Source organism: Canis aureus, chromosome 4 (genome assembly GCF_053574225.1).
Source record: "Canis aureus isolate CA01 chromosome 4, VMU_Caureus_v.1.0, whole genome shotgun sequence".
In the NCBI taxonomy this organism is placed as follows: Eukaryota; Metazoa; Chordata; class Mammalia; order Carnivora; family Canidae; genus Canis; species Canis aureus.
This window is the reverse complement of record NC_135614.1, coordinates 52,190,412-52,214,445: the sequence shown is the minus strand read 5'-3', so window position 1 is coordinate 52,214,445 and position 24,034 is coordinate 52,190,412. Positions and strand designations below refer to the sequence as shown.

At 48.9% G+C, this 24,034-nt stretch overlaps 1 protein-coding gene and 1 pseudogene across 3 annotated transcripts; one reads left to right on the top strand and one right to left on the bottom strand.

Annotated features, from left to right (window-relative positions):
* Positions 1-2,885: 2,885 nt before the first annotated feature.
* C1QTNF2 (C1q and TNF related 2) lies at positions 2,886-23,423 on the bottom strand. 3 transcript variants are annotated; one of them, XM_077895664.1, is made up of 3 exons: positions 23,250-23,423; positions 7,130-7,382; positions 2,886-3,659 (listed from the first exon to the last, which is right to left on the bottom strand). In XM_077895664.1, exons 1-3 carry the CDS (start codon positions 23,256-23,258, stop codon positions 3,046-3,048), a joined length of 876 nt encoding a protein of 291 aa, XP_077751790.1. In that variant the 5' UTR covers positions 23,259-23,423; the 3' UTR covers positions 2,886-3,045. The 3 variants fall into 3 exon arrangements, with proteins under 3 accessions (XP_077751790.1, XP_077751789.1, XP_077751791.1); XM_077895663.1 differs by having other exon boundaries at positions 23,139-23,421; XM_077895665.1 differs by lacking the exon at positions 23,250-23,423 and adding an exon at positions 22,760-22,940.
* On the top strand, positions 19,426-22,859 carry LOC144311997 (surfeit locus protein 2 pseudogene; annotated as a pseudogene).
* Positions 23,424-24,034: the final 611 nt, after the last annotated feature.

The following is a 24,034-nucleotide window of genomic DNA, read 5'->3' as shown; positions in this document are numbered from 1 at the left end:
TTAAAATATTACATTGTTTATACTTATTATTGAAGTTTACGGCACCCCCTTAGATTTTGTGCCTGAGGTGAGTGCCTCATTTGCCACTTGCCCCCAGCCATAGTCCTTACCCTGAAGTCAGCACTGGAATAGCCCACAGATAGGTGACATGCAACCTCCCTCACTGGTCAGATGAGCCATGAGACCCAGCCAGGACCAGTACTGGCCTGTTGGGACAGCGCAGATCTGGTGCTCTTCACACCATAATAATCAGGGCTGCAGATTGTCTGGGCTTTCTCCAGAAGGGGATGGTGACATAGATTCCCAAATTCTAGCCACACTACTTGGAGCCCTCCTTTTGACTAGGCCTGTCAACCTTCACCTGTAAAGACTTGAACAAACATTACCATAGTTTCTAATAGCTCAGGGTCAGGTCCCTAGGGTGACCCTAGGCACCCCTTAAAGAGGCTGATTGAAAAAATTCAAAGCAGCCAAAAAAAAAAAAAAGTTTTGTTTGTTCCAGCCAAATTTGAAGACAGTGTCTCCTAGTCTCTGTGGGAGGGTGGGAGTAAACCTGGATAAATGCCACTTAGCAAATGTAGGTGGGTTTCACGTGGACCAACCCCCTTCTGTTTTGTAGTTCTTTCCTTCCTGACTTCACAGAGCCCCTCATCCCTATTCCCTCCACCTCCCTTTCAAACACCCAGTCACTTCTGTATAAATCGAAGTTGGGTTCAGTTCACGTTGGACTCTTTTCCCTATTGTAAGAGTGTATTACTGATGAAAATCTGTCTTTACCTCTTTAACTGGTGTCAGCTTTCTTTATCTTTGATAATGGCTGTCTTTCAAAGAATGTCCCGTATGAGAGAAGACCCTGGGTTCCAGGGCAATTTTATTGTAGAAAGATGCACTAGATTCTTGATCTTCATCAATGCCTACAAACACCGAGGCCTAAAGACAGGCCCTGTTTGCTGAGGCCCATGGCAAGGAGCCAGAGCCAGGAAGAGGGGCTGGTGCTCCCATGCGTCCGGGAAGCCACCTCCTTAGAACACCTCCCTTGTTTGGGCCTCCATCCTGCATCTTCTGCCTGAAGACTGCAAGTGGCTCTCCAAGGAGGTGGCCACCTCAGAAGTGTTAAGGGTTAAGCCAGCCCTCATCTTGCCCATCAGCGGGCTACCAGAGACTCTCTCAACCTATAGTGTGACCTATTTCTGCCCCACCTGTCACAAACCTAGTGCTCCTGTCTCACAATCTCCAGCAGCCCCAGACCACATCTAAGGAAGATGACATCCCAGCTCTGGGCCCTGCAAGATCTCTGCTTCTATCTGCCCCATCCCCCACAAAGAGTGCTAAGAATCCCCCCATCATCACCATGACCCTCCCTGGGGATTCCCTGGCAGGGTGCCAAGGGCACATGGGTTTAGGTTGGGCCCAGAAGGGACAATCACAGACTTCTGGGGTCTTCCCCATCTTTCTCAGGCAGGATCTATTACTCAGATTACCAAGACTTAAGTCAATGCCTTCAAATGACTAAATCCCTGGGGAAGGAAGAGGAAGTGGCTAAAGATGTTCCTAAAAAGTTTTTGTTTTCTTTTTTTTAATAAAGGAAAAGAAAAAAGAACTCTTCACAGATAAAGATATCTTCAGTCTCAGAAGCTGGCCCCTTCCTACAGGGGAGATGGTCAGGACCACAACCCACACACTAATCCACTTGGTCCCCACACCCCTTCCTGGGTTTCTTAAATTCATTCCAATCTCATACTTTTTGTGGCCCAGAGAGAACAGAGTTATTTTAAGTAAACCTTATTTTATTTACAGAGGGGGCTATCCTTTTCTAGAACCGCTGTCAGCAGCCCTGCTGGGCCTACCTTTCCAGACAGAAGTCAGTCAGAGACACCTGCCAGCTCCATCAGAAAGTTCCTTTCAGCAATTGATCTCTCAGCACCAGCCGCTTTGTACTGGCTTCTCACATCCCTCAGATCCCTGTACTCTGGAAATCCCTGAGGAGGGGGCAAGATTCACATACATGCTACTCCTTCCTGCCACCTTCGAGCAGCGGTTGTCAGACACGCTCGGATGCCCTGCTGTATCTCCGTGATTGAGAAATGAGCCTGCATGTGATTTAATAATCAAGTGATGTAGTGTAAGGCTGACTCACTCGTGCACTGAACAGATTCAAGGTGATCCCCATCTTCATGTCATGCTCATTTCGATAAACTTTCTTGAGTGGTATGAACTCTGCCTCAGCCTGTGAGATTCTGTATAATGTCCAGCCTCAGACCTCAGCCTTCACCTATCCCTCTGGCCTCCCCAGTCAGTCCCTCAGATATGGCAAGCTCTTTTCTAAAGCAAGGTCTCTGTACCCACAGCTCCTCTGTCAGGGGACCCCTTCCCCCAGACTCTTGCCTTGCTCTGTCTTCCACGTCAGGACTTAGCTGAAAACTAACTTCTTTCTGGTACTCACTGGGAGGGCACTTAAGAGAGCCTCAGGGAGTCAGGGAGGGGGACATATTCTGCTTGTGATCTACATGGATGTTACCAGCTGTGTACATGTGTAAAAATTCTCTGAGCTGTCCACTTAAGATTTGTAGACTTCATGTAAGTAAACTTAAAAAAAGATGAAATCTAAAAAAAAATTTCACCTTCTTCTTTGTCTCCTTATTATAGCAATAAATAATTCCTATTATTCTTGACCATGGCATGTACATCTCCATCCTGGCACGATAATTATATTCTTTGATTGTTTATTTGCAAGTTATATCTCCTACTAGAATGTAAGCTCCACAAGGACAGAGCCTCTGTCTTGTTCATTGAGGCGCCTTCCAGAGCATAGCACAGTGTCTGTCATGTAGTAGATACTAAAAAAAATAAAATAAAATAAAATTAGTGAATGGATAGATGAAAGGTTGAATAAAAAAAGCTTGGATTTAATGATGGAGGGAAAAATGAGCAGAGGAGGAATGTCCAGGGCTGGAAGTTCCCACTCCCACCCAGCGGAGAGTTGATGAGTCTTGTTCTGGAAGTCCAGGAGCTTGTTCCCTCCCTGGAGACCCAACACCTGCCTGTCTACACCTCATTAGGGTTGTCCTGGTCAGCATAGATGAGGAAGCCTGTGAAGAGGCTGTCGGTCCAGTAAGGGTCGTAGAAAAGCCCATTCTGCTCTGAGTAGAAGATCTGAAGCCAGACCTCATCACCCTGCTTCAGAGCCAGGATGGTGGAGCCCGAGGCCACATCATGGTTGCCCGTGTTGGCATCGAAGGTCCGGATGCGGTACTGGCCGTTGTGCACCAGGCCGATGGCCAAGTGCTTATTGGCCAACGTGATGTCATAGGTGAAGTAGTAGATCCCTGGCACGCCGCAGACGAACTTGCCACTGGATGCATTGTAGTGGCCGCCCTCGTTCATCAGGATCTTGTCAAACTTGATGGGGAGCCTCTCCCTTGGGTAGCTCTTGGTCACTGCCACTGAGAAGGCAGACTTGGCGTGGCCACTGCCGCAGCTGCAGGGGCCCGGGAGGCCCGGCTCCCCCTTCCTGCCCTTGGGCCCCTTCTTTCCTGGTGTGCCGTGCTTCCCCGGGGCACCACTGACCCCCTTGGGGCCGCGAGGGCCGGCCCGCCCAATGGCCCCGGCTTTGCCCTTTGGTCCTGGCTTTCCCCGGTTACCTGTCCGGCCAGGTGGACCTGGAAGACAGAGCAGCTGGTGTTATGGGGGGGCCTTCACAGAACTAGGCAGATGCTGTGGGCCTTGGCTTTCCATCCTTGGAGCAGGAGCCTTTGGGTAATGGAAAGAGCAAGAAGGTTTTGGAGTCACTCAGAAATGGGTGCACATCCTGATGGTGTAACCCGGGGCACTTCTCCCCATCTTAGCTGGAAAATGGGAATGGTGATACTTACCTTCCAAGACCACTGTGGATCGGAGTGAAAAGAATAACGCAGAACAGTTCACCCCCTTCCCTTTTCCTGCCTTCTAGGGAAGACTCTGGTTTGTCTGCCAGACCAATCCTTCAACGGGCTATGCTGGTAAAGGGTTGACAAGAGAACTGAAAGAAGTCTCTTGACTTCAGCACGTTGATCTTGGTAAAAGCCCTGCCTAATGCACCAGGTCCCTGTCCACATCTGCAAGAGTTTTAGCAGCATTGCTCACAAGAGCAAAACTAGGAACAACTAAATGTCCATCTAAAGAGAAATGGTTAAAAAATTATGGTCTACCCATACTGTGCACCTCTATGCAGGAGTCAGAAAAATGAGGCAGATTTATGTGCACATATGAAAACTTCTCTAAAGTATACTGTTAAGAGGAGAAAGCAGGTGGCGGGACCTTTTTTGTTGAAAGGAAACCACAACACTAACTAGTTCTTTAACCAGTTAAGTGCACAGGAGAATGGCTGGCCCATAGTAAACACTCCGCCAATATCGTTGGCACATGCTGCAGAACATGCCCCAAGGAATGTTTTCCTGTAGAATGCCCCTCGGTTTTTAATACCCATATTTCATAAAGTGTATTTCTCTCAATACAATATTTTAGGCCAGTGATTATATAGAGAACATGTCTATTTATGTTCCCTAAATTCAATACAACATTTAAAGAAAAACAAATGTGGGTAAAGATTTGAGTCACATCCAAACACGATTGTGCAATTGGTACAATTGGTAGGCTAGCGGAACTGGGTGTAGATACTTGAAAAGCATGCTGAATGCCAGTCAAGGGCCTGCTTCCGAAGGCTGCTGGTGCCAAAAGACATCCTGGCATTACTGTATACAAGGCAACCGTTTGCTAACTACCAAATGAACTGGGCGATCAGAAAGTAATGTTGTAGGCATTTTACACTCTAACAAGGCACTTTGCTTCTTACATGAATATATGTAGGCATTTTACTGTGTTTTAAAATTTTGAGTTAACATGTAATATATTTAAATTTTTCCTATTTTAAGTAATTGGGAAACTGATTCCCAAGTAGCATTCTCAGGAGCAGATTTCTTAAGTGCCTGGCAATGTCTGGCATTACTATATACGTATGTAAATTATGTAGAAAAAGGTGAGGAAGGATACACATCTAACCAATTAATAGTAGTTACCTCTGGGAAGGTGAGGAGAGGATAAGGAAGGTAGGAATTCAGGACGTCTCTTGCTTTATTTATATGGTTTGAATATATCATAATGATAATGTATTTGTGTATCACCCACAATTAAAAATTTTAAAGATGGAGAAAAATTAAGCTAAGATCATAAAGCTGTTCCATGAAAAAATGAAATTCAGCAAAACTTATTGCTCTAATAGTGGGAGAAAGGACCTCAGGAGGAATAAAGACTGGATCATTTCGCATTGGAGTTTTTGAGGGAGGACAAATAGATAAGGAAGCTTCTCAGGAAGTTCAACAATGTGCAATGTGGTGTACCTCTTTCTTGATACCTTTTTGAGAAACTTCAGGAAAACCTGATTTTACTTTTCAAGACCTTTATGGAGATGCATCTGTATGTGTACATGAGAAGGTGGTTGAGTGGTTGGTACTGGCCCCAGGGTGGCTGAACTTTACAGGTCAGGACTCTACATCTCTTAACACTGCCTTCCGTGGTGTGTTGTCTTAATTCTCAGCAGAGACTCACTGCATGGCAGGAGAGATGGCCAAGAGCAGCTCCCAGCCTACATCCTCACACCTCTTAATCCAGGAGAAAAAGTCAATAGCAGAGATACCCACTCACCTCTGGGACCAATAAGATGAATGTCAGGGGAAACTCTGTCGGGCCCTGTTTGGAGCACAGGCCCTGAATGAAGCTATCAGTGGGGTCAGGGAATGGGATACCATAGCAGCCAGTGCCTGACACACTGTGAGACCTCCCTGAGTCAAAGCCATCATCATTATTTATATAGTTATTTGGGGAAGAAGGTGCTTTTGGAGGACCTAATTTGGTGTGGTAGGAGAAGGTCTGGGTTTGGAGTCAGCTTCTGACTCCTGTCACATGAGCTTAGCACATCAATTAAGTGGTGACTGCCATTTATCGTATGTCTACTTTGAGACTGATGCTTCACAGGTCATATTTCATCTTTGTCACACCCCTATGGGGTAAGTGCTATTATCATCTCTACTGTAGAGATGAAGCACCTAGGGAATGGAGAGAGGTTAACTAATTTGCCAAACCAGGTACCCAGGTCTGTTTCCAGAGTTCAGGTTCTTATAGCCATGATGTGCTGTTCTCAATAGAATCCCCCTTTGACTCTCGGTTTTTTTCATCTGTAACATGGGGATAGTAAGAATACCTTCTTCATAGGATGGATGGATGGCCAGTTGAGCAACATACTCATAAGTGCTTTGTCAACATTAAAAGTTGTTACCACTCCCCCACCTCTTAGAACATACAAGTGGGGATGTTACTGACATCAAGGGTTTTGAGACATATGGAATATCAAGGTTGAAAGAGTCTGTAGAGACTATTCCATCTGTTTGCTGCCTGTCTGGTATCTCCTCCTTTGGGGAACCACCCTTCATGACTTCAAGTGGTCCCCATGAGGCTGTCAACCACAGTGACCAACTGCTCTCACCACCTACTCACACACCTAGGGGTGGGCGCATGATCCACCCAGTCCTGGCAGATGGTGGTACCTCACCTTCGTGGTCAAAAAGATTGGTCCAGGATACATATGTGATTTGGGAAGACTAGTCATCCTGAGATTTGCCTGTGGATCAAGCCATGAGGAGATAAGCTTGAGCCCGCTGGTAGCCATTTCAAAACTTTCAGCCTTTGTGAAAACAAAGCTAACACACACAAGCAGTAGAGCCTTGACAACATTTGCGCTCCTAGACCCAGCCCTTGCTGAAACTCAGCTCTTGAACTTCCCAGCTGCATGAGCCAATAAATTCCATTCGGGGCTATAAATTGAGTTTCTGTCACTTGTAACCAAAAGAGTTCTGAATAATATATCAGGAAACTTGCCTAAAGCAACTCAGCAAATCAATGGTGCAGCTGGGGAAGGAACACAAGATTTGATACCTACTGTTCCTTTCAGGAGAATACATTGTTCTGTTTTTTAAAGAGACATCGATTTCATTTATAATGAAATAGAATTAATATTAGTTTTTGTAACTCAACTCCCTCTGTGCTAAAGGATGTCACCCCAGGTAGGAATGGGAAGGGCAGGTACTGGGCCTCTTACCTTCCTCTCCACTGTCCCCCCGGTCCCCGTCCTGGCCGTCCTGGCCGTCTTTTCCAGGAAATCCCATTCTTCCCACCATTCCTGAGGGCCCTGGGGCTCCTGGGGGGCCGGGCGGGCCCTGGGGGCCAGGTAGACTGCAGACAAGTTGAGGAGAGCCCTTCTGGAAGTCCCTGCGGGCGAAGGCTCCGAGCAGTGGGTCAGCCGCACAAGGGAGGGCACAGGCCAAGAGTACCCAAGGGATCATGGTGGTCACCTGTGGGAGGCAAAAGAGCTGTGAGCAGGGGAGTCCAGTCACTGAGCTGACTGGCGGTCCATCAGAAAGGCAACCAGAGGAGGAGGAAACTGCTAGGAGAAATTCAATTATATTTCTCTCTTGCTCTCTACTATATCATATACAAGTAGCTAGACGATGTCATCCTATCTTGAGGACATATTTGGATGAATTATTGACCCAGAATATACTTTGGAGAGGTCTTGTGGGTGAGGCGCTCATTGTCACACTGTCCTTCAGAGTAGCTGAAACAGAGGTAGGGCCTAACGGCCCACTCACACCAATTGGGAGGAGCTGGAGATGGAGACACGCTGTGATTTCACTCAAATACTTGGCACAAGTAGTAAGTTACAGGACGGAAATATTTCGCATTGTAGGTGATGATTTGCAGCTATGCTTCTTCTTCAGGGGGATGTAGGGTAGCACATCACGAGGTGAGAACTGAGGCTTCATTTCTAAGTCAAGGTGCCCCAGACCTGAGCAGCACTGGCAGGCCACAGCAGCAGCCTCCCTGCCAGGTGCTTCCTGGGTACCAGGCAGGGGCTGAGTTTCCTTACATTATTAAACTCACAACATCCTTGCCGGACAGATACAGGTGAGGTAGTGGAGGCTTGGCAATGTGTAAAATAAGCTCAATTCATGCAAGTAGCAGGTGACAGGGCTTGGGTTTGAACCCTACCGGGTAGGTCCAGAATCTGTGTCCTTTTGGAGCAGGCTATAATGCATACTCTTTTTTTTTTTAAGATTTTATTTATTTATTTATTTATTTATTTATTTATTTGATAGAGATAGAAAGAGAAAGAGAGAGCACAGGCGGGGGAAGGGGAAGTGGGAGAAGGAGAAATAGGCTCCCCGCTGAGCAGGGAACCCAATGCAGGACTTGATCCTAGGATTCCAGGATCATGACCTGAGCTGAAGGCAGATGCTTATTAACCAACCAACCCAGGCACCCCTCAAAATTTTTTTTAAAATTATTAGGCTCCATACCCAATGTGGGACTTGAACCCTGAGATCAAGAGTCATATGCTCTACTGACTGAGCCAGCCAGGTGCCCCTTTAGACATTGTCTTTTGAATATCATTTGACCGATGAGAAATCAGCCCCCTTCTATCATCCTAGCTCCTATTTCCTCTTCCTTATGTATTTAAAATATAATTTTTGATGAAATCAAAGTTTACTGTCTGAATTATTATAAGTATTGTTTACTACTAAGCTAAGCACTGCACCATAATTATATTTCCTTTCTCATTACACTCTTTTCTTGCTGGAGATAATAATTTATTTTTTCATGTGCCTAGTTCCCTATGTCACTATTTTCTACAGTATCAAATATATCAGATAATTTGATCCATTTATTTTCCTGAAGATAGAAGCCTTGGAGCACCCCCCACCTCCTGTTCTGATCCTTATATGTGCTAAACGGTTGCCATCCTAGATTCTCCTTTATGATCACTGTAGTGGTTGTCTTCACCTCTCCCCTGTGTTACATCTCCTGTTTTATAAATCCCATGTATTTCTCTATTTGTTTACTTTAAAAAATGTTTTTTAAGCCTTCAGTTGGGTGGCACATATCCTGTGATAGCTTCCTGGAAAGTAGTCTGGGGAGTAATTTTTTTTTTAGAAATGTTGCAAGTTTCAATATAGTTTATTTTACACTGTGTCCTTAAGGCTGCTGGCAGCAACAGCATGATCACCAGAGACCAGAGAGAGTATTGTATGCTCAGAGATGATGCACTTCTTTTTTTTTTTTTAATTTATTTATAAGAGAGACAGAGAGAGAGTGGGGGGAGGGACAGAGGGAGAGGATCTTAAGCAGACTCTCTGCTGAGCATGGAGCCTGACATGGGCTTGATCCCAACACCCATGAGATCATGACTGGAGCAAAAACCGAGTTGGACGTTTAATTGGCTGAGGCACCCAGGTGCCCCGAGATGATGTACTCCTAGCCTCTCGCTGTAAAGATGCAGACACTGAGGTCCAGAGCAGGAATAAGCAACTTGATCAAGATCTCTCAACAAATCAGCTCAGTCACACTGCAATTAACAGCCTTTCTCCCAAGAATGAAAATTTCCAGGCATGATTTCTTGCCATGGGGGGTGAACTCCAAAGTGTAGCTTGCTTTGCTTTTTATTTTTTGTTTTTAAGATTTTATTTCTTTATTTGAGAGAGAGCAAGCGCACGAGTGGGGGCCAGAGGCAGAGGGAGGGGGAGAAGCAGACTCCCCGCTGAGCAGGATCCTGGAACCATGACCTGAGCTGAAGGCAGGTATTTCATGGAAGGAGGTCCCCAGGCTCCCCTATAGCTTGCTTTGTGACCTTAGGCAAGCTCTTTCCCTTCTCTGAGCCTCAGTTTCCCCACCTGAACAATAAGGGGTTTGGTCTAGGTCAGTGGCTCCCACACTTCAGCGTGGATCACACTCACCTGGAGGGCTCATTCAAACCCAGATGGCCAGGCCTCACCCCCAGGGTTTATGATTCAGTATTATTAGTGAGTTTCCGAGGGCTGCTGCTGCTGCTGGTTCAGGCACCCACTCTGAGACCCATGAGACTAGATGGTCTCTAAGGTCTCTTATCTCTGATGCTGGGCCTTTCAGACCTCAGCCTGCCCTTTTGCAGGTATGTAACCCTTTCTGGCTCCACTGTGCCTATGTGGCCTTGGGCTACCTAACCAGAACCTTCAAGCAACAGGTGTGGGCAGGCCTGGGTCCTGGGGCCTGTGCTTTCCTCCTGGGTCCATACCTCGCTTTCCTTCAGACCTGGTTTTGCCTTGGTCCTAGAAGCCTGTCCACAGTGCAGGCTGCCTCTGGAAATAGGCTGACTCTACCTCCCCTTTGGGCCCCTCCAGGATCTTTGACCCTGGGAACAGATGAAGGAGAGAGAAAATCAGGCCTCTCCTGCCAGGGAGAGGAGAGAAGACCACACAGCACAGCACCACCCCAGACTTGGGGGCCTGTTCTGGTTCTGGCTCCAAGGCTCACCTTCTCTGGACCTTAAATGGTTTCTCTAGATAAGTGTCATGGAGGTACCCCTGGCCAGGTAGAGGTGGCCTCATACCAGTTGCTATTTTCAATATCATTGCATCATATAGTAACAAAATTATCTCTTCAATTTCTTTTATTTATTTATTTATTTATTTATTTATTTATGATAGTCACAGAGAGAGAGAGAGAGAGAGGCAGAGACACAGGCAGAGAGAGAAGCAGGCTCCATGCACCAGGAGCCTGACGTGGGATTCGATCCCGGGCCTCCAGAATCGCGCCCTGGGCCAAAGGCAGGCACCAAACCGCTGCGCCACCCAGGGATCCCTATCTCTTCAATTTCTTTAATCCTGATTAGGTCAAGAAAAAAATTTCAATTTGGTGATAGTGTATCTTTAATGCCTCCCTAGCCCTTTCTAGTATCCCTTTTTAACCAAGAGCACTGGTATCTATCTGTACAGTGCACACCCATGCTTAAAGTAACCCCCACCTCCCCCGCTTGGGCATCAGGACTCATGAGAGGCTGCTGCTAAATGGAGCGGTCAGGCCAGAGCACAGAATTGACGAATGAACAGTTTGAGAGCCCTTTCTACAACTCTTGGCACTCATGTCAGACCAAGGATTTTAAAATGTGACCTGTGTCACTGGGACAGGGAGGGAGAGTGGCCACACCACTGAGGCCTGTGTGAGAAAGCTGAGAGACTGGCTGGGTGGAAGCTGAAAGAGAGTATGGGAAGGGGACTGACTACCTTCTCGCCTCCTTTGGGGGGTGGAGGGTACCAGACATTCCCCTGCGGGAGCCAGCCTGGGCCAGAGGGATCTGAAGGCAAGGGGCCCCCAGCAGCGTTAGCCACCTGGAAGCCTGAAGCTGAGGGCAAGGTCTGGACTTGCAAGCAAAAAGAGAATGTGCATGGCCCACTTCAGGGCAGTGACAGTCAGAGTCCACAGGGCAACCCCAAGGAGTGGGCTAAAGGCCCCCACGGAAGGGGTAGCGTCCGTGTCTGCCAGGCCCAGAGAGGTAGAGCAGTGGAGTCCCCACCCCCGCCAAGAAACATGAAGAGCCCTCCTGCTGCCTGTCCCTTTACCTCCCCTTCCTTCCACCTGGAAAGAGTGAGCTGAGGAAGGGAGCAGATGGCCCTGCCAGCTTCACATCTTCGTGGGGGTGGGGGGGTGGGGGGATAGGAGGAAGTCTCACCTTTGAATGGAGATTGAAGATGGGATTCCCTGGGGGTGGACTGCCAGACAGAGGGGGCCTCCCTCCGGAGGGGACATTACAGAGGGGACAGAGGAGGTAAAACTGTGTGCCTCTGGTGTCACACGTGTTCAACACAGCTGGCCTTGGTGACAGGAGAGGTGGTAGGAGGTGGAAGTGTCAGATGCATGATGCCCTTTTGGAGAATCATGCTCTAGACCCTCCCTGTCCCCAGGCATCTCCATCTGCTTCCCTGGTCTGCTTGACAAGAGTCCTGGAAAACTCACTGTTTACTTGTGAGCTGGGATACATCTGGGCGCCCACAAGGGAAACCGAATTCTCAAAGCAGGTTTGAAATGGTTGCAATCTGCGAATGCTTTGGACCAGGGAGAGGGAGGAAGGAAGCGGGTGGGAGCGAGTCTTCCAGCCAGATGAGGTCCTGCAAACAGCCAGATGAAGAAAGGCAGGACGGAGAGACAGCAGGATGCACGGGCGAGCGGGGAGCATCTGCTTCGGTTTACGGCCCCTTCTCCCTTCTGCTGCTCCCTCTCAGCCACACAAGCCCCGCCAGGGCCAGGAGGTCGCAGGCCCCCTGCCTCTGCTGGACACGGGGGATTCCGCTCAGGGACAGCTGGCCCCAGCAGCCCAGTGGCGGGGTGGAGGGGCAGGGCTGGGGAACAGGCACAGGGGAAGGGATTTCTCAGAGCTGGAGCCTGGCTATTCCCGCAGTCCCAGCCAGGAACTGTTTTGGAAATAAAGGCGGGGAGACTAGATTCTGGAGGGAGAGAGTCTCCTTGCCTCCAGGGCACCTCCAAGAAAAACAAGGCTCCAAATATTCCTGCTCCCAGTCAGTGCCCCCACCCTCCTGCCTCTGGAGCCTGGCCCCCAGCCTACTCTCTACACTGGTGGGGAGACAAACTGGGAGCTAGGTGCTTGGAGGGGAGCCAGCGCCCCAAGGGATCCGGACAGGTTACCTCTTCCAGGGTCCTTTAAATAAATTTAGGGATGCTTGGGTGGCTCAGTGGTTGAGTGTCTGCCTTTGGCTCAGGTCGTGATCCCCGGGTCCGTGGTCCTGGGATTGAGTCCCGCATGGAGCTTCCTGCATGGAGCCTGCTTCTCCCTCTGCCTATGTCTCTGCCTGTCTGTGTCTCTAATGAATAAATAAATAAAATATTTAAAATAAATAAATAAATTTAGGATGGCATACTTGGGGAGGACCCCAAGAGACTGGCCCCTTTAGTTACAGACAGGGAAACTGAGGCAGAGGCAAACCGAGTTTATTAGATGCCTACAATGTTCCAGGCACTGTGTGATGTTTTGTATATGAATTATTTTATTTAAAGTTTATAATGAATTCTGTGAAGGTGGCAAAATTACTATCCCATTTCTTCAGAGGAAGAAACAGGCACTGAAAAGTGAGCTGACTCGCCTCAAGTCACACAATTAGAGCCACGGGGACCATATTCAAATCCATGTGAGGGGATCTGAAGGCTACACTTAATACACTACACCTTGCTCCCTCCTTCTGCTAATTTGTCCTATTTTATACAAGAGGAAACTGAAGCTCAGAGAGGCTAACCGGCTCATATTTACACAAATTTGAGACAGAAGTTATATTTGAACTTGGGTTTGGCTGACCCTAATGTCCAAACGCTTTCCATTATGTCAGCATTTCTTAGATTTTCCTCTTAAATATTCTGAATCAGAGAAGAGACCTTGAAGCATTTGCCAAAGCCACACACAACAATAGAGAAATTTCTTTAATGTCAATTTATACAGACACGCACACGCACGCGCGCGCACACACACACACACACGCATGCCTACAAGCACACACACATACACACGTGTATGTATAATATCTGACTTTGAAAATGTAGAAATGATGCTTTTTCTCCCTTGGGATACTTAAGTAAAACGATGCTTAAGGAAAACCTATCTTTTGAGAGGCCCACCCTTGGCTTAGCAAAGAGGATGGGTTGGGGATGGGGAGGGAGCAGGTCCTGGGCCCTGACTTCCACAAGTGCCTTTGGAGGGTTAATGGGGTGTTCCTAGGAGCTGAACCAAAAGACCAGGGTCCCCAAAGCACCCCCCCCCCACCACCACCACGAGCTGCTCATTCCCTGCTTAGACCCAGCAGGAGCCTCCTCCCTCCCCCACATACACTCCCCATGCAAAGCCAGAGGGACTGTTCAAAAACAGAACTCAGCTACATCACTTCCTGGAGGGTCTTACTCCAGCTGTTGCTGGCTGCAGCAGCAAACATCGGAAACCCTGACGTGGCCCACAAAGCCCTAGATGCCTGGCTCCTGCGGCCACCACCGCCCTGCCGCCAGCTCCCCAGCGTCGCCCAGCCCACCTCCTCAGGCCCAGCGCCAGTCTGCCAGCAGAGGAGCCCCACCCTCTGGCGAGCTGGCTCTTTATCCGTTGTCTTTCAGCTTAAATGTCACTTCCCCCAAGGCCTTCCCTGACATGCCCTTTCTGACAGCTCTCCTTTGGGACCCCAGCTCCTCTGTCTTTCTAGCCCTTAAACATGGCACCTGTATTCACTATATTGAGACCCACACTCTGCCCTCAAGAAAATCCAGAGCAAGGAGAAAACAGGGCAATGGCTTAAATCCAAAAGAAATCCTTGGATTCAAATAAGTTTTCTCCAATAAGTCATCTCCCCACAAAAGAAAGTTTTTTCCCTTTCATGGTATTTCTAACCCAAACCAGACCTAATTCTAATCCCCCCTTCCTTTTGACCTCTTAGAGCGCAGGGGGCCCCCACCCTCACTCCAGGAATGGAGCTTGCAGAATATTTTACACATAGCAGGTACTCCATAAATATCTGTTCAACTGATCAGAGGGAAAAAACCCAAGTATTGGTCTTTCCTCACCTTTTTAAAAACTATCTCAGTTCTTGGGGGGCATGGGTGGCTCAGAAGGTTGAGTGTCCAGCTCTTGATTTTGGCTCAGGTCATGATCCTAGGGTCTGGGGTGGAGCACAACAGGGAGTCTGCTTGAGGATTCTCTCCCTCTCCACTGATTCCATCCCCCACTTGCACTTGTACTCTTTCTCTCAAATAAATAAATCTTTAAAAATTCTTTCTGGTGGGAGTTGAATGAGAAGGTTTATGACAGTCTTACTGCCGTAGGGGGAAAAGATGTTAGTTGGTTAAACCCCAAAAATGAAGTCATGAGGTACTAAACTTGGATAAGTTCTTCAGTCTGGTTTTAATTTGCCCCATCCCTGGGCTTATCATCTCTTAGTTAAGTAGCTAATGATTCATAAATACACATGTCCCAGGAAAACACTGGGAGCTAAAGTGGCCCAGCCTGAAATCTGCTGTGAGGAGAAGAGCCTTCCTCCTCCTTCCTGCCCTTGGCCCTCAAGACACCAGCCACTGGCTCATTCCCAAGGATCCTCAGCTCAGACTGTGATGTGAAAAGGACCAGAAGTGGGGACAGTGGTGTCTTGCTCACTACAGCTGAGTGTGGTCTGCCGGTAGAAACTCCAGGGACACTTGTCTGGGCCGTCAGCCAGGCTGCCTGATTGTGAGCCATCCTGCCTTGGAGACTGGAAGATATACATTATACTTAAATGAACCTGAGCAGTTGGTTCTCGGGCTATGACATGCTGACAGGGAGGGCTGGTGTTTTAACTCTGTGATTAAGAGGCATGGGAAACCCACCCACTTCATTTCCTCATCTAATGGAAACAATAATATACCCACCTCACAGAGTTTCTGTAGGAACAATGAGATAATGTACTCAAAGCTTCGAGTCCAATGTGTGACTCGGTGACCGCCCAGCAGCTGAAGAGAACTCTACCTAAAAGGCCCCGGAGCCCCACCTTCTCCCTGTGAGGCCCACAGACCATTGCCTGCCTCAGCCTTCAGGGCTCAGATGACCACTGTGTCCTTGGAGAGAAATACCTGGTCACCTGGCCTAAAGTCAGCACTCAATCAAGTTGTGATTATGTGTGTATTGGTTTCTCAACCCACTAACGGCATCCTCTCTGTGGCATGGAAGGTCCTGGAAAGTGAGTGCCTGCCTGCCTGTCTTGCTCTTCATTATGTCACCAGAGCCTCCCACAGTACCCACCCCGCACATAGGAAGTGCTCAGCTCACAGTGCTTCCACAGCCAGGAAGGAGACACTCCTTTTAATAAAAGGGTAACAGGATCCAAACTTTTCATTTACTCTGTGCGGATGACAAAGCCACACTCGGTCCATGAGGGAAACGCAGTGAGATGACTGGTCTTGGATTGGAAGATGGGAGTCCCAGCCCTAGTTTTGTGACTCACTGGTTCAAAACCCAGTGAGTGGTTATGTGACTGGGGGAAAGTCATTTCCTCTTATTCCTGCTTCCATTTCCTCATCTATAAAATGGAGATGGTAACACTCACTCCATCTGCCTTACAGGGAATCAAACAAGATAACTGAGGCTGAGAGCAAACAGGATACAAAAGTTCAAGCCTTGCTGAAAATTGTAATTGCCACCACCTGCCCCAGAACTAACAGCAAGCAGTCCTGACCTCCCAGCAGGAGCTTCTAGAGTGTCTGGGGAGGCTCCTAGAGTTCTGGGTGGTGGTGGAGATACCTGAATTGGACACAGCCAGCAATTCTCCAAGGATTTGGAGTTAAAGGGGAAAGGCTGGTGGCTGGAATGGGGTGGGGCTTGCTTGCAGATGAGGCTTTCTGAAAATCCCCTTTGATGGGAGTGAGAATTCCATAATGAAAAACACTCCATGCCCTCCTTGAATTCCAGGAAGCAAACTGGAAACAGCCCTTTCCAGCTTCCTTGAAAAGCTGACAGACCGCCTAGAGGAGGGGGTTGGCGAGAGCTCCTCACACAGTGCTCAACAGACAAGTCCCCTTCCTGGAATTTGGAAACACTCCAGCAACCAGTCTAATACCGAAGATTCAAAGGCATGGGCGCACTTGCCAAGAGGCCCCAGAAACCATTCGATCTGCTGTGTGCAGAAGCTCACTCTGCTTCTGGCTGGGTGTAGAGAAAAGAGGTCCAAGGACAAAGAGTGACCCAGTGAGATCCCAGGAGCCAGGATCTCACAGGGTTTGTGTCAGCAGGCACTCCGGAGAGAGCGCTGGAAGTCAGCCTGGCGGCCACTGAGCCATACCTTCTGTTCTGTACACCCAAACCCCGACCCACTGATCCACCGACCAACCGACAAACACAGCATGCGATGTGATGGGGTGGACATGGGCCCCCCCCACCCCAGGACCGTGGGCTGCTTCATGTTGGATCTCAGTTGCCTGTGTAAGGAGAGCACAAAGCCATCCAGCTTTGGAGCTGCCCACAGCTGTTTTCCCCCAGGGCGACCAAGGGCGGCAGTGAGCCAGAAGAATGCAGCTGATGTGCCAGATGTGAAGGGAGGGAAGGAGGCCTGAGTTCAGAGCCCTGTATCCAGCTTGTCCTGAGGGCCAGCCTCCAAGTGGCAGACCAGAGTGCTGGGGAGCGTGTTTGAGCAGTGCTATCCAGTAAGACTATGATGTGTGGCCACCATTCACAATGGGTCTCATTGCCATGTTAAAAAGGTAAAATGCAGTGAGATTAATGTTAATGTTATGTAGCCTAATAGATCTCAAATATCATTTCAACATGCAATTAATGTAAAAATGATTAGTGAGGCATTTCACATTCGTCAATCAGCACTAGGTGTTCGAAACCCAGTGTTTGTTTTACACTTGCATCACATCTGCATTCAGACTGGTCACATTTCAAGGGCTCAAGAGCCACGTGGTGGCTACTGTATTAGCTCTAAACATAGCTGCTTGAGCTGAACTAGCTGAACTACCTGTGGGAACTTTGACAAATTACTTATTCTATCTCCCCCAGCCTTGTCCTCTCCAACATGGGGACGATAATAATACTACCTATCTTAGAAGGTTGCTATGAGGATATAATGTCCCTAGACGAAGTGTGGCATATGGTGGGGGGTACACAAGCACTAGCTATTATTACGGTATGATTTCTTGTCCCCCCAAAGATCAAACAGGATAACGGATGTTGAAAGTAAAGCATGATACAGAAATTAAGACCTAGTTTAAAATTCTAATTGTCACCATCTGCAGCTGAACTCACGAGAAACAGTCCTGATCTCAGAGTCCTGTGCATTTCAGGCAGAGGCCGCTGCCTTCTTCTATTGCTCCATTTTCATTTAAACTAGTTTGTGTTGTGTTTCTGTGAGTTGCCACCAAAAGAGAGGAGGGTTGGCCCTTGCTCTTGCACTGGCATTGCATCCTGAGGGAAGGATGGGGTGTCTGCCTCGGCCCCACACCGCTGAGCTATGTGGTGTGTTCATGCTCCATAATACAAAGACAGGTGAATCAATGGGACAGTACTTAGCTCAGCAAGTGATGGGGGCCCAAATGGGACATCATGTGGTTGGTACCATGGCTTGGCATGTGGATACCCACAAGTGGCACCACTTATTGCCTCTGAGGCCAGACTCTGGTGTTCTGGAGATGTAAAGATGTGGCTGCTACTCTCATAGGGCACATGGTCTGGGTATATACTGAGGGTCCAGCCTGGCACACCAGGGTGGCCAGGAGGGAAAGCAAGCTTTGAACCTCCTTTCTCTTTGAAACAGGCTGTCTCTCCAAAGAGCATCCAGGGCCACACAGGAGGCAAGAGAAGGAAATTTTGAGGCTAGATGATCCCCTGGAATGGTATAGAAGGGATCACACTTGAAGATCCAGGGAGCTGAGGGAGAGGAGCTACTTCTGAACTCTGAAGGGCTGGGGAGAAAGGTTAAGTTTGCCTTGACTTCTCAACTGCTGCTCTCCACGGAGTCATTCCAGTCAGGCCCTGAGAGGCATTCAGGGCAACTCAGAAGATCGGACAGAGGGCTGGCCTTCAAGGAGCACAGAGTCAGTCTCAGAGATGTCCAACCTCTGATACTGAACCCCTCTGGGCCTCAGTTTCCTTATCTATGAAATGGAAAAAGCCATACATGGCCTTGTTTCAATCATCTGAATTTGAAATAGCATGATAGAAAAACATTTTTTGTTTCACTTCATGTGTGAAATCTGAAATGACTCAAAATCCCCAAATTGAAAGTTGTCAAGGACCTGGCAAGGCAGTGCGATTTATGAATTATAAACTGTGCTTGCACGTGACAACACTATTCTACTAGGTGAGCAGAAATACCTGCCATCCTTCAGCAGGCGAAGTTTGAATTATTTGAGGTCTTTAGGACTGTCTCCCTGAGTAATTAAATTGCTTATAACTCCCTTATAGAATAATTGTGAATATTAAATGAAATAATGCAGTCATCAGGCACCGGTAAGCACTCGGTAATAGTAGTGTTATTCTGATGTGATAATATATAAAAACAATGTGAGATAGGAAATAACAGTATAACAGGAGAAGGTTAAATGAGTAGACCTGGGTCTGCTGTTTCCTCATCTGTAAAATGTGAGAAAGGTGAGCTGAACAGTTGTGAGCTTCAGGGTAAACAGCTCGAAGGCAGTTAAAACAGCTGATACAATCTAACAGCAAGATATAAATGCAAAGGTGCAGGATTTCTACATGTGTGTCCTACAGTAAAAGAAGTTGTAAAATTTGACTTTATGTATTTAGTAACCAGCTCTTTATTGACATTGCGATGTGCAAGGACCTCTGGTTGAGAGAGGGACTGAAAAGCTAGGGAGGATGGCCCTGCCACTGAGGAAATGAAAATCTAGACCTGACTGGATTATCCATGGCCCACCTGGTGAAAACTACAGACTGCACCACACTTTTCTGGTTGTTTTTAATTTGAAATTGTTGCCAGTGTAAGACATGGGAGATTTTATGTTAAAACCAAGAGTCCAGGCACAAGCACCTGAGTGCTCCTGCAAGGTGAAATGCGCTCCTGCCAGCCACCAGCCACGAGCTTGCCCTACCTTCTGCCTGAGTTCCAGGTCTACATCCACGGCTAGAAATACCAGTGACTAGTCCATGCCTCTCCTGCCTTCGACTACGTGGAGTTTGGAGTTTGAGCTGCACACTGTTCCCAGCACCAAGAACCCACGTCAGCTGTTCTGCAAACTCACCCTGCAGTGCCTCAGCAAGTCCCCAGAGCATGTGCTGAGGCTTACCCAGAGCCAGCGGTGCCAGAGATCTGTGCGTGAATACGGTGTCAGAAGCAGTATGTGGAGTGCGTGCCTGCCTGCCTCCTGCACAAAAGGAGGAGGAGGGAAGACCAGTTGGACAGCACCGGCTACCTCCCCCAAGAGAAGCCTCCTGGGAACCCGCTTCCAACAAAGATGGCACAGCTGCGAGTGGCAGTGACGACAGCATGACAGATCTGTACCCACTCGAGTTGTTTACCAGAAACGATCTGGGAAGGACTGAGCATGGGGATAGCACCGATGACTCTGGCAGAGGAGGAGGGTGAGAAGCCAAGGTGCCCCAGACAGAAGGGCCCTGGGGCCAGAGAAGAGATGGAGGTGGACCCTGAGCAGGTCTTCAAGCATTGGGAGAAGCCGTTGGGCTCATCAAAGAAGTTCAAAAGTCGTCACCATAAACCTAAGAGCTTCAGCTCTTTTAAGCAGATTAATAAAAGGTTGCTGGAAAAAAAAAAAAAAAAACACCAAAAATCAAGATCTTTGGGTATTCTTGGGAATCTGTAGATTTGGCAACATTTGGAAGGGCACCAATTGGCTGCCCCTCAAGATGCAGTGTTATGGGCTGAAATGTGTTCCCCCAAATTCTTATGTTGAAATCCTAACCCCCAGAACCTCAGAATGGGGCTAGATTTGGAGGTTGGGCCTTTAAAGAGGTAAAAGAGGGCAGCCCGGGTGGCTCAGCGGTTTAGCGCCGCCTTCAGTCCAGGGCCTGATCCTGGAGACCTGGGATGGAGTCCCATGTCAGGCTCCCTGCATGGAGCCTGCTTCTCCCTCGGCCTGTGTCTCTGCCCCCACCCCCTGTGTCTCTCATGAATAAATAAATAAAATCTTAAAAAAAATAAAGAGGTAAAAGAAAGTAAAGTCACATGATTGGGCCCTAATCCACTATACCTGGCATCCTTATAAAGAGGAGATTAGGACACAAGACACAGAGGGCTGACCATGTGAGGCCATAGCCAGAAGGTGGCCATCTGCAAGCCAGGGAGAGAGGCCTCAGAAGGAACTAAACCTGTCATCACCTTAATGGTTGATTTCTAGTCTCTGGAACTCTGAGAGATAACTTTCTGTTGTTTACATCAGTAGTCTGTGGTATTTTGATATGGCCACCCTAGCAGACAACTGCACAGGACCACATTCCCCAATGTCCACAGCACTTACCACTCCCAGATGGCATGCATTCTGCTTGCTGATGTGCTCCACACAGCCTGTATTAGCATCTGACTGGGCACCCCCTGACCTGGAGGGAAAGGGTGTTCTCCACGTATGTTGTGCATTCTTACTTCAAAGCTTTGATGTGCATTTTCCCCTTTTGCTCTCCTTGCAGTTCTGTAAGGCTGATACTATCATCCTCACTTGGCAGAAGAGAAAACAGGGCTCAGAGGAGTGAACTCATTTTTTACCAGGTCCAAGCTGGGAGGGGACGCAGGCCTGCTGCTGACTCAGGGCCCAGGGCTCCTGTCCCTCTGCCACGTGCTTGGGCATAGGACCCATGAACATAAAGCCTTGACTTACAGGGCAGCTCTGTGTATGTGTGTTCTAGAGGGAAGCCATTCACAGCAATGCACAAATTCAAGGAAGCTTATTTCCTTCAAAAAAGATTTGGCATAGAATTCCTTTCAAAAGTAAATGTAAAACAGAATTTGAACTGAAATCAGCTTTCTGCAGTTCATCTCATGGAGGCAGAGGCCGGTTGGCAAGCCTCTGACTGGAAGGATGGGTGAGGCTAGCTGTGAATGTGCACATGGACTCGGTTAGCCTATGCTGAACATTCGGGAGCAGAGAGCACTAGAGACTGGCGCCTTAGGAAAGAAGATTCAGTCCCCTGTATCCAATCGGCTGATGAGGAATAGCAGGATAGGGAAGAAGAGGGGGATTTGCAGAGAAAGCAGTCACTTCCTGGGGGGAACTTGCTGACTATTTGATGGAGTCAGAAGAGCTTCAGAGATGACCCCAGACTTATGAAAGAAATCCTGATTTACTCGTACAATGACACACAATGACACTGTTGTGAGAACAAAGTAAGTCCAGACATGCAGATGGAAAGATACACAAAGTGAAAAAGGCATGCTATGGTATGGAATGTAAAGTATGATTCTCTTTGACTTAATAAAAGGACACATACACACGGACACATATATAATTTCTGAAAGAACACTTCTTGGTAAATGAGTAATTCCTCTCAGAATTAGGAATGGTGTGAGGGATTTTACTTTGTACTTTCTCCCTTTTCGTATGGTCTGAATTTCTTATGATGAGCACTGTTAGTTTTACACCATTTAAAACAAAAGATGACCTTAAGCTTTAAGTATTAGAAGACTCGCAAAGTCGGTGTCCCTGCTAGGGGATGGGGAGAAGTCAGACATTCGGGAAGAAGCCAACTCTGCGGTGCACTTGATGTGTCAGAATGAAGGGTAGTGGTGATGTTCTAGCAGGGGGTCTGAGGAGTTGGCAGTGGAAAGTGGGCTTAATGGACACAATTACCAGATAACAGAATAAATCAGAAGAGAATGGTGTAGATGGGGAAGAGGGGCAGGATGGGAGGAGGGGAGGGAGCCGACTTAGAACACTGCTAGCTGAGCATCAGCCTTGGGTTGACATATACGGGATGTTGTTGCTACCGCTGCTGGTTCAGTTCCTGGGGGCAGGAACACAGGGTCCCTGGGAGAGGGTGGGTCCAAGGGGGTCTTGAGATTTCGAAGGGTTCCAGGTAGCAGAGGAGGATAGTGTGGAGGTTGTGCAACCAGGACTGAGAGACCACGGGGGGGTTGGGGGGGTGGGGGCACTGCGATCTTTCAGCTGAGAGATACAGTCTGGGAACAGCACCACAGCAGAGGGCTTGGGGAAATATGAACAAAGTAACTAAGGCAAGGCTTAGAGACAAGTAGTTTGGGGGAAGAGAGTTGTAAAGAATCGGGTGCAAATCTCAGCTTGCCGCTTGACACCTTCTGAGCTCAGTTTTGCAGGTCTACACAATACATTCAATTAAAGAAGCGCTGGGAGGAGTCCACGAGATCACGCTCTCCGTACATACAGCTGTAATTGTCAGCTCCGGTACTGGACTCGGACTTACCAGGGATCAGGTCCCTTTACCGCCGGTTACCAGCGGTGCAAGCCGGAGCAAGTGGTTAAACGTCTCTGAACCCGGTTCCTCTTTGGCAGATGGGGCATAACCGGTCGTCATGGAAACGAAACAGCCCGGCGCTCGCTGAGCGGTCGAGGCGTAGCATCAGCAGGCCCTCCGCTTCGCGCACAGCGAGCGCCCCCGGCGTGCCGACCCGTGTTCGGAGGCGGGAGCGGCCAGCCCGGGGCTGCGGGCCTGCAGCGGGGAGGTGGCGCGCGGCCTTGCCCGTGCACCGCCTGGGCGCCCGCACCGCCGAGCCCTCCCGGCCCCTGCGCTCGCCCTGGACCTGCGTGGGGAGGGGCGGCGGCGGCCGCGCGGCGACACTCACCCGGGGCTCCGCCGCGTCCCGGCGCCTCCGCAACCACCAGCTCTCGGCGCAGCTCCGCCGCCGCCTCCCTGCAGCCTCCCGCCGCCCGGCCCGCGCCCGCCCCACGCATACTTTTCCCATCCCGTCATGGGCGGGAGCGCTCCGTTCCCGGTCACGTGGGCCAGCCCGCTGCTCCGAGCTCTCCCGTCCGCGTGGCTTGGGGAAAGGCTTCAGCGCTGGTGGCAGCTTGAGTGTGTCCGTGCGCGTCTCGGTGTGTACGACTCGCCGGGGTCTGCGAATGCACGTCGGTGTCTTACAGGCACGACAGCGTCTGCCCCCCCCCCCTCCCCCGGCGATTGCAAGGGGGTGGGGATTTGTGCATGTGTCTGTTTTGCTTGTGCGTGAGCATGCATCTCGCTGTGGATCAGAGGGTGCATGTGGACCTGACGGCGGTAACGGCGTACATTCCCGTGTATGGAATGTGCATGTACTTGAGAGGGATTATGAATCCTGTGTGCATGTTTGTGTGTGTGTGTGTGTGTGCATTCGTAAGTGCAGATGTCCAAACGTGCATCAGGGCCCCTGTATGCACATATACACGCACACGTCCAAGATTGCAGCCCGCTGTGTAAGTGAAGTGTACTTCATTTGCTGGGTGTACACAACAGTGGCTGGATAGCTGCGTGTTCGGTACATGTTTAACTGTGTGTCTAAGTGTGCACAGCCACATGTCAGTGTGTATGTGCATGATTTCTGTGTGGCACCTGTTGGCGCAGTGACTTATTCTGGGTACATGTACATATGCCTTGGCGTAGATTTTGTCCAGATACAGAGTGTGCACATACATAATAGTGATCCGGGGTCCCAGCGGTCATTTCCCTCCTCCCAGAAGGTAAGGCTTCGCTGGCTTCACTAAC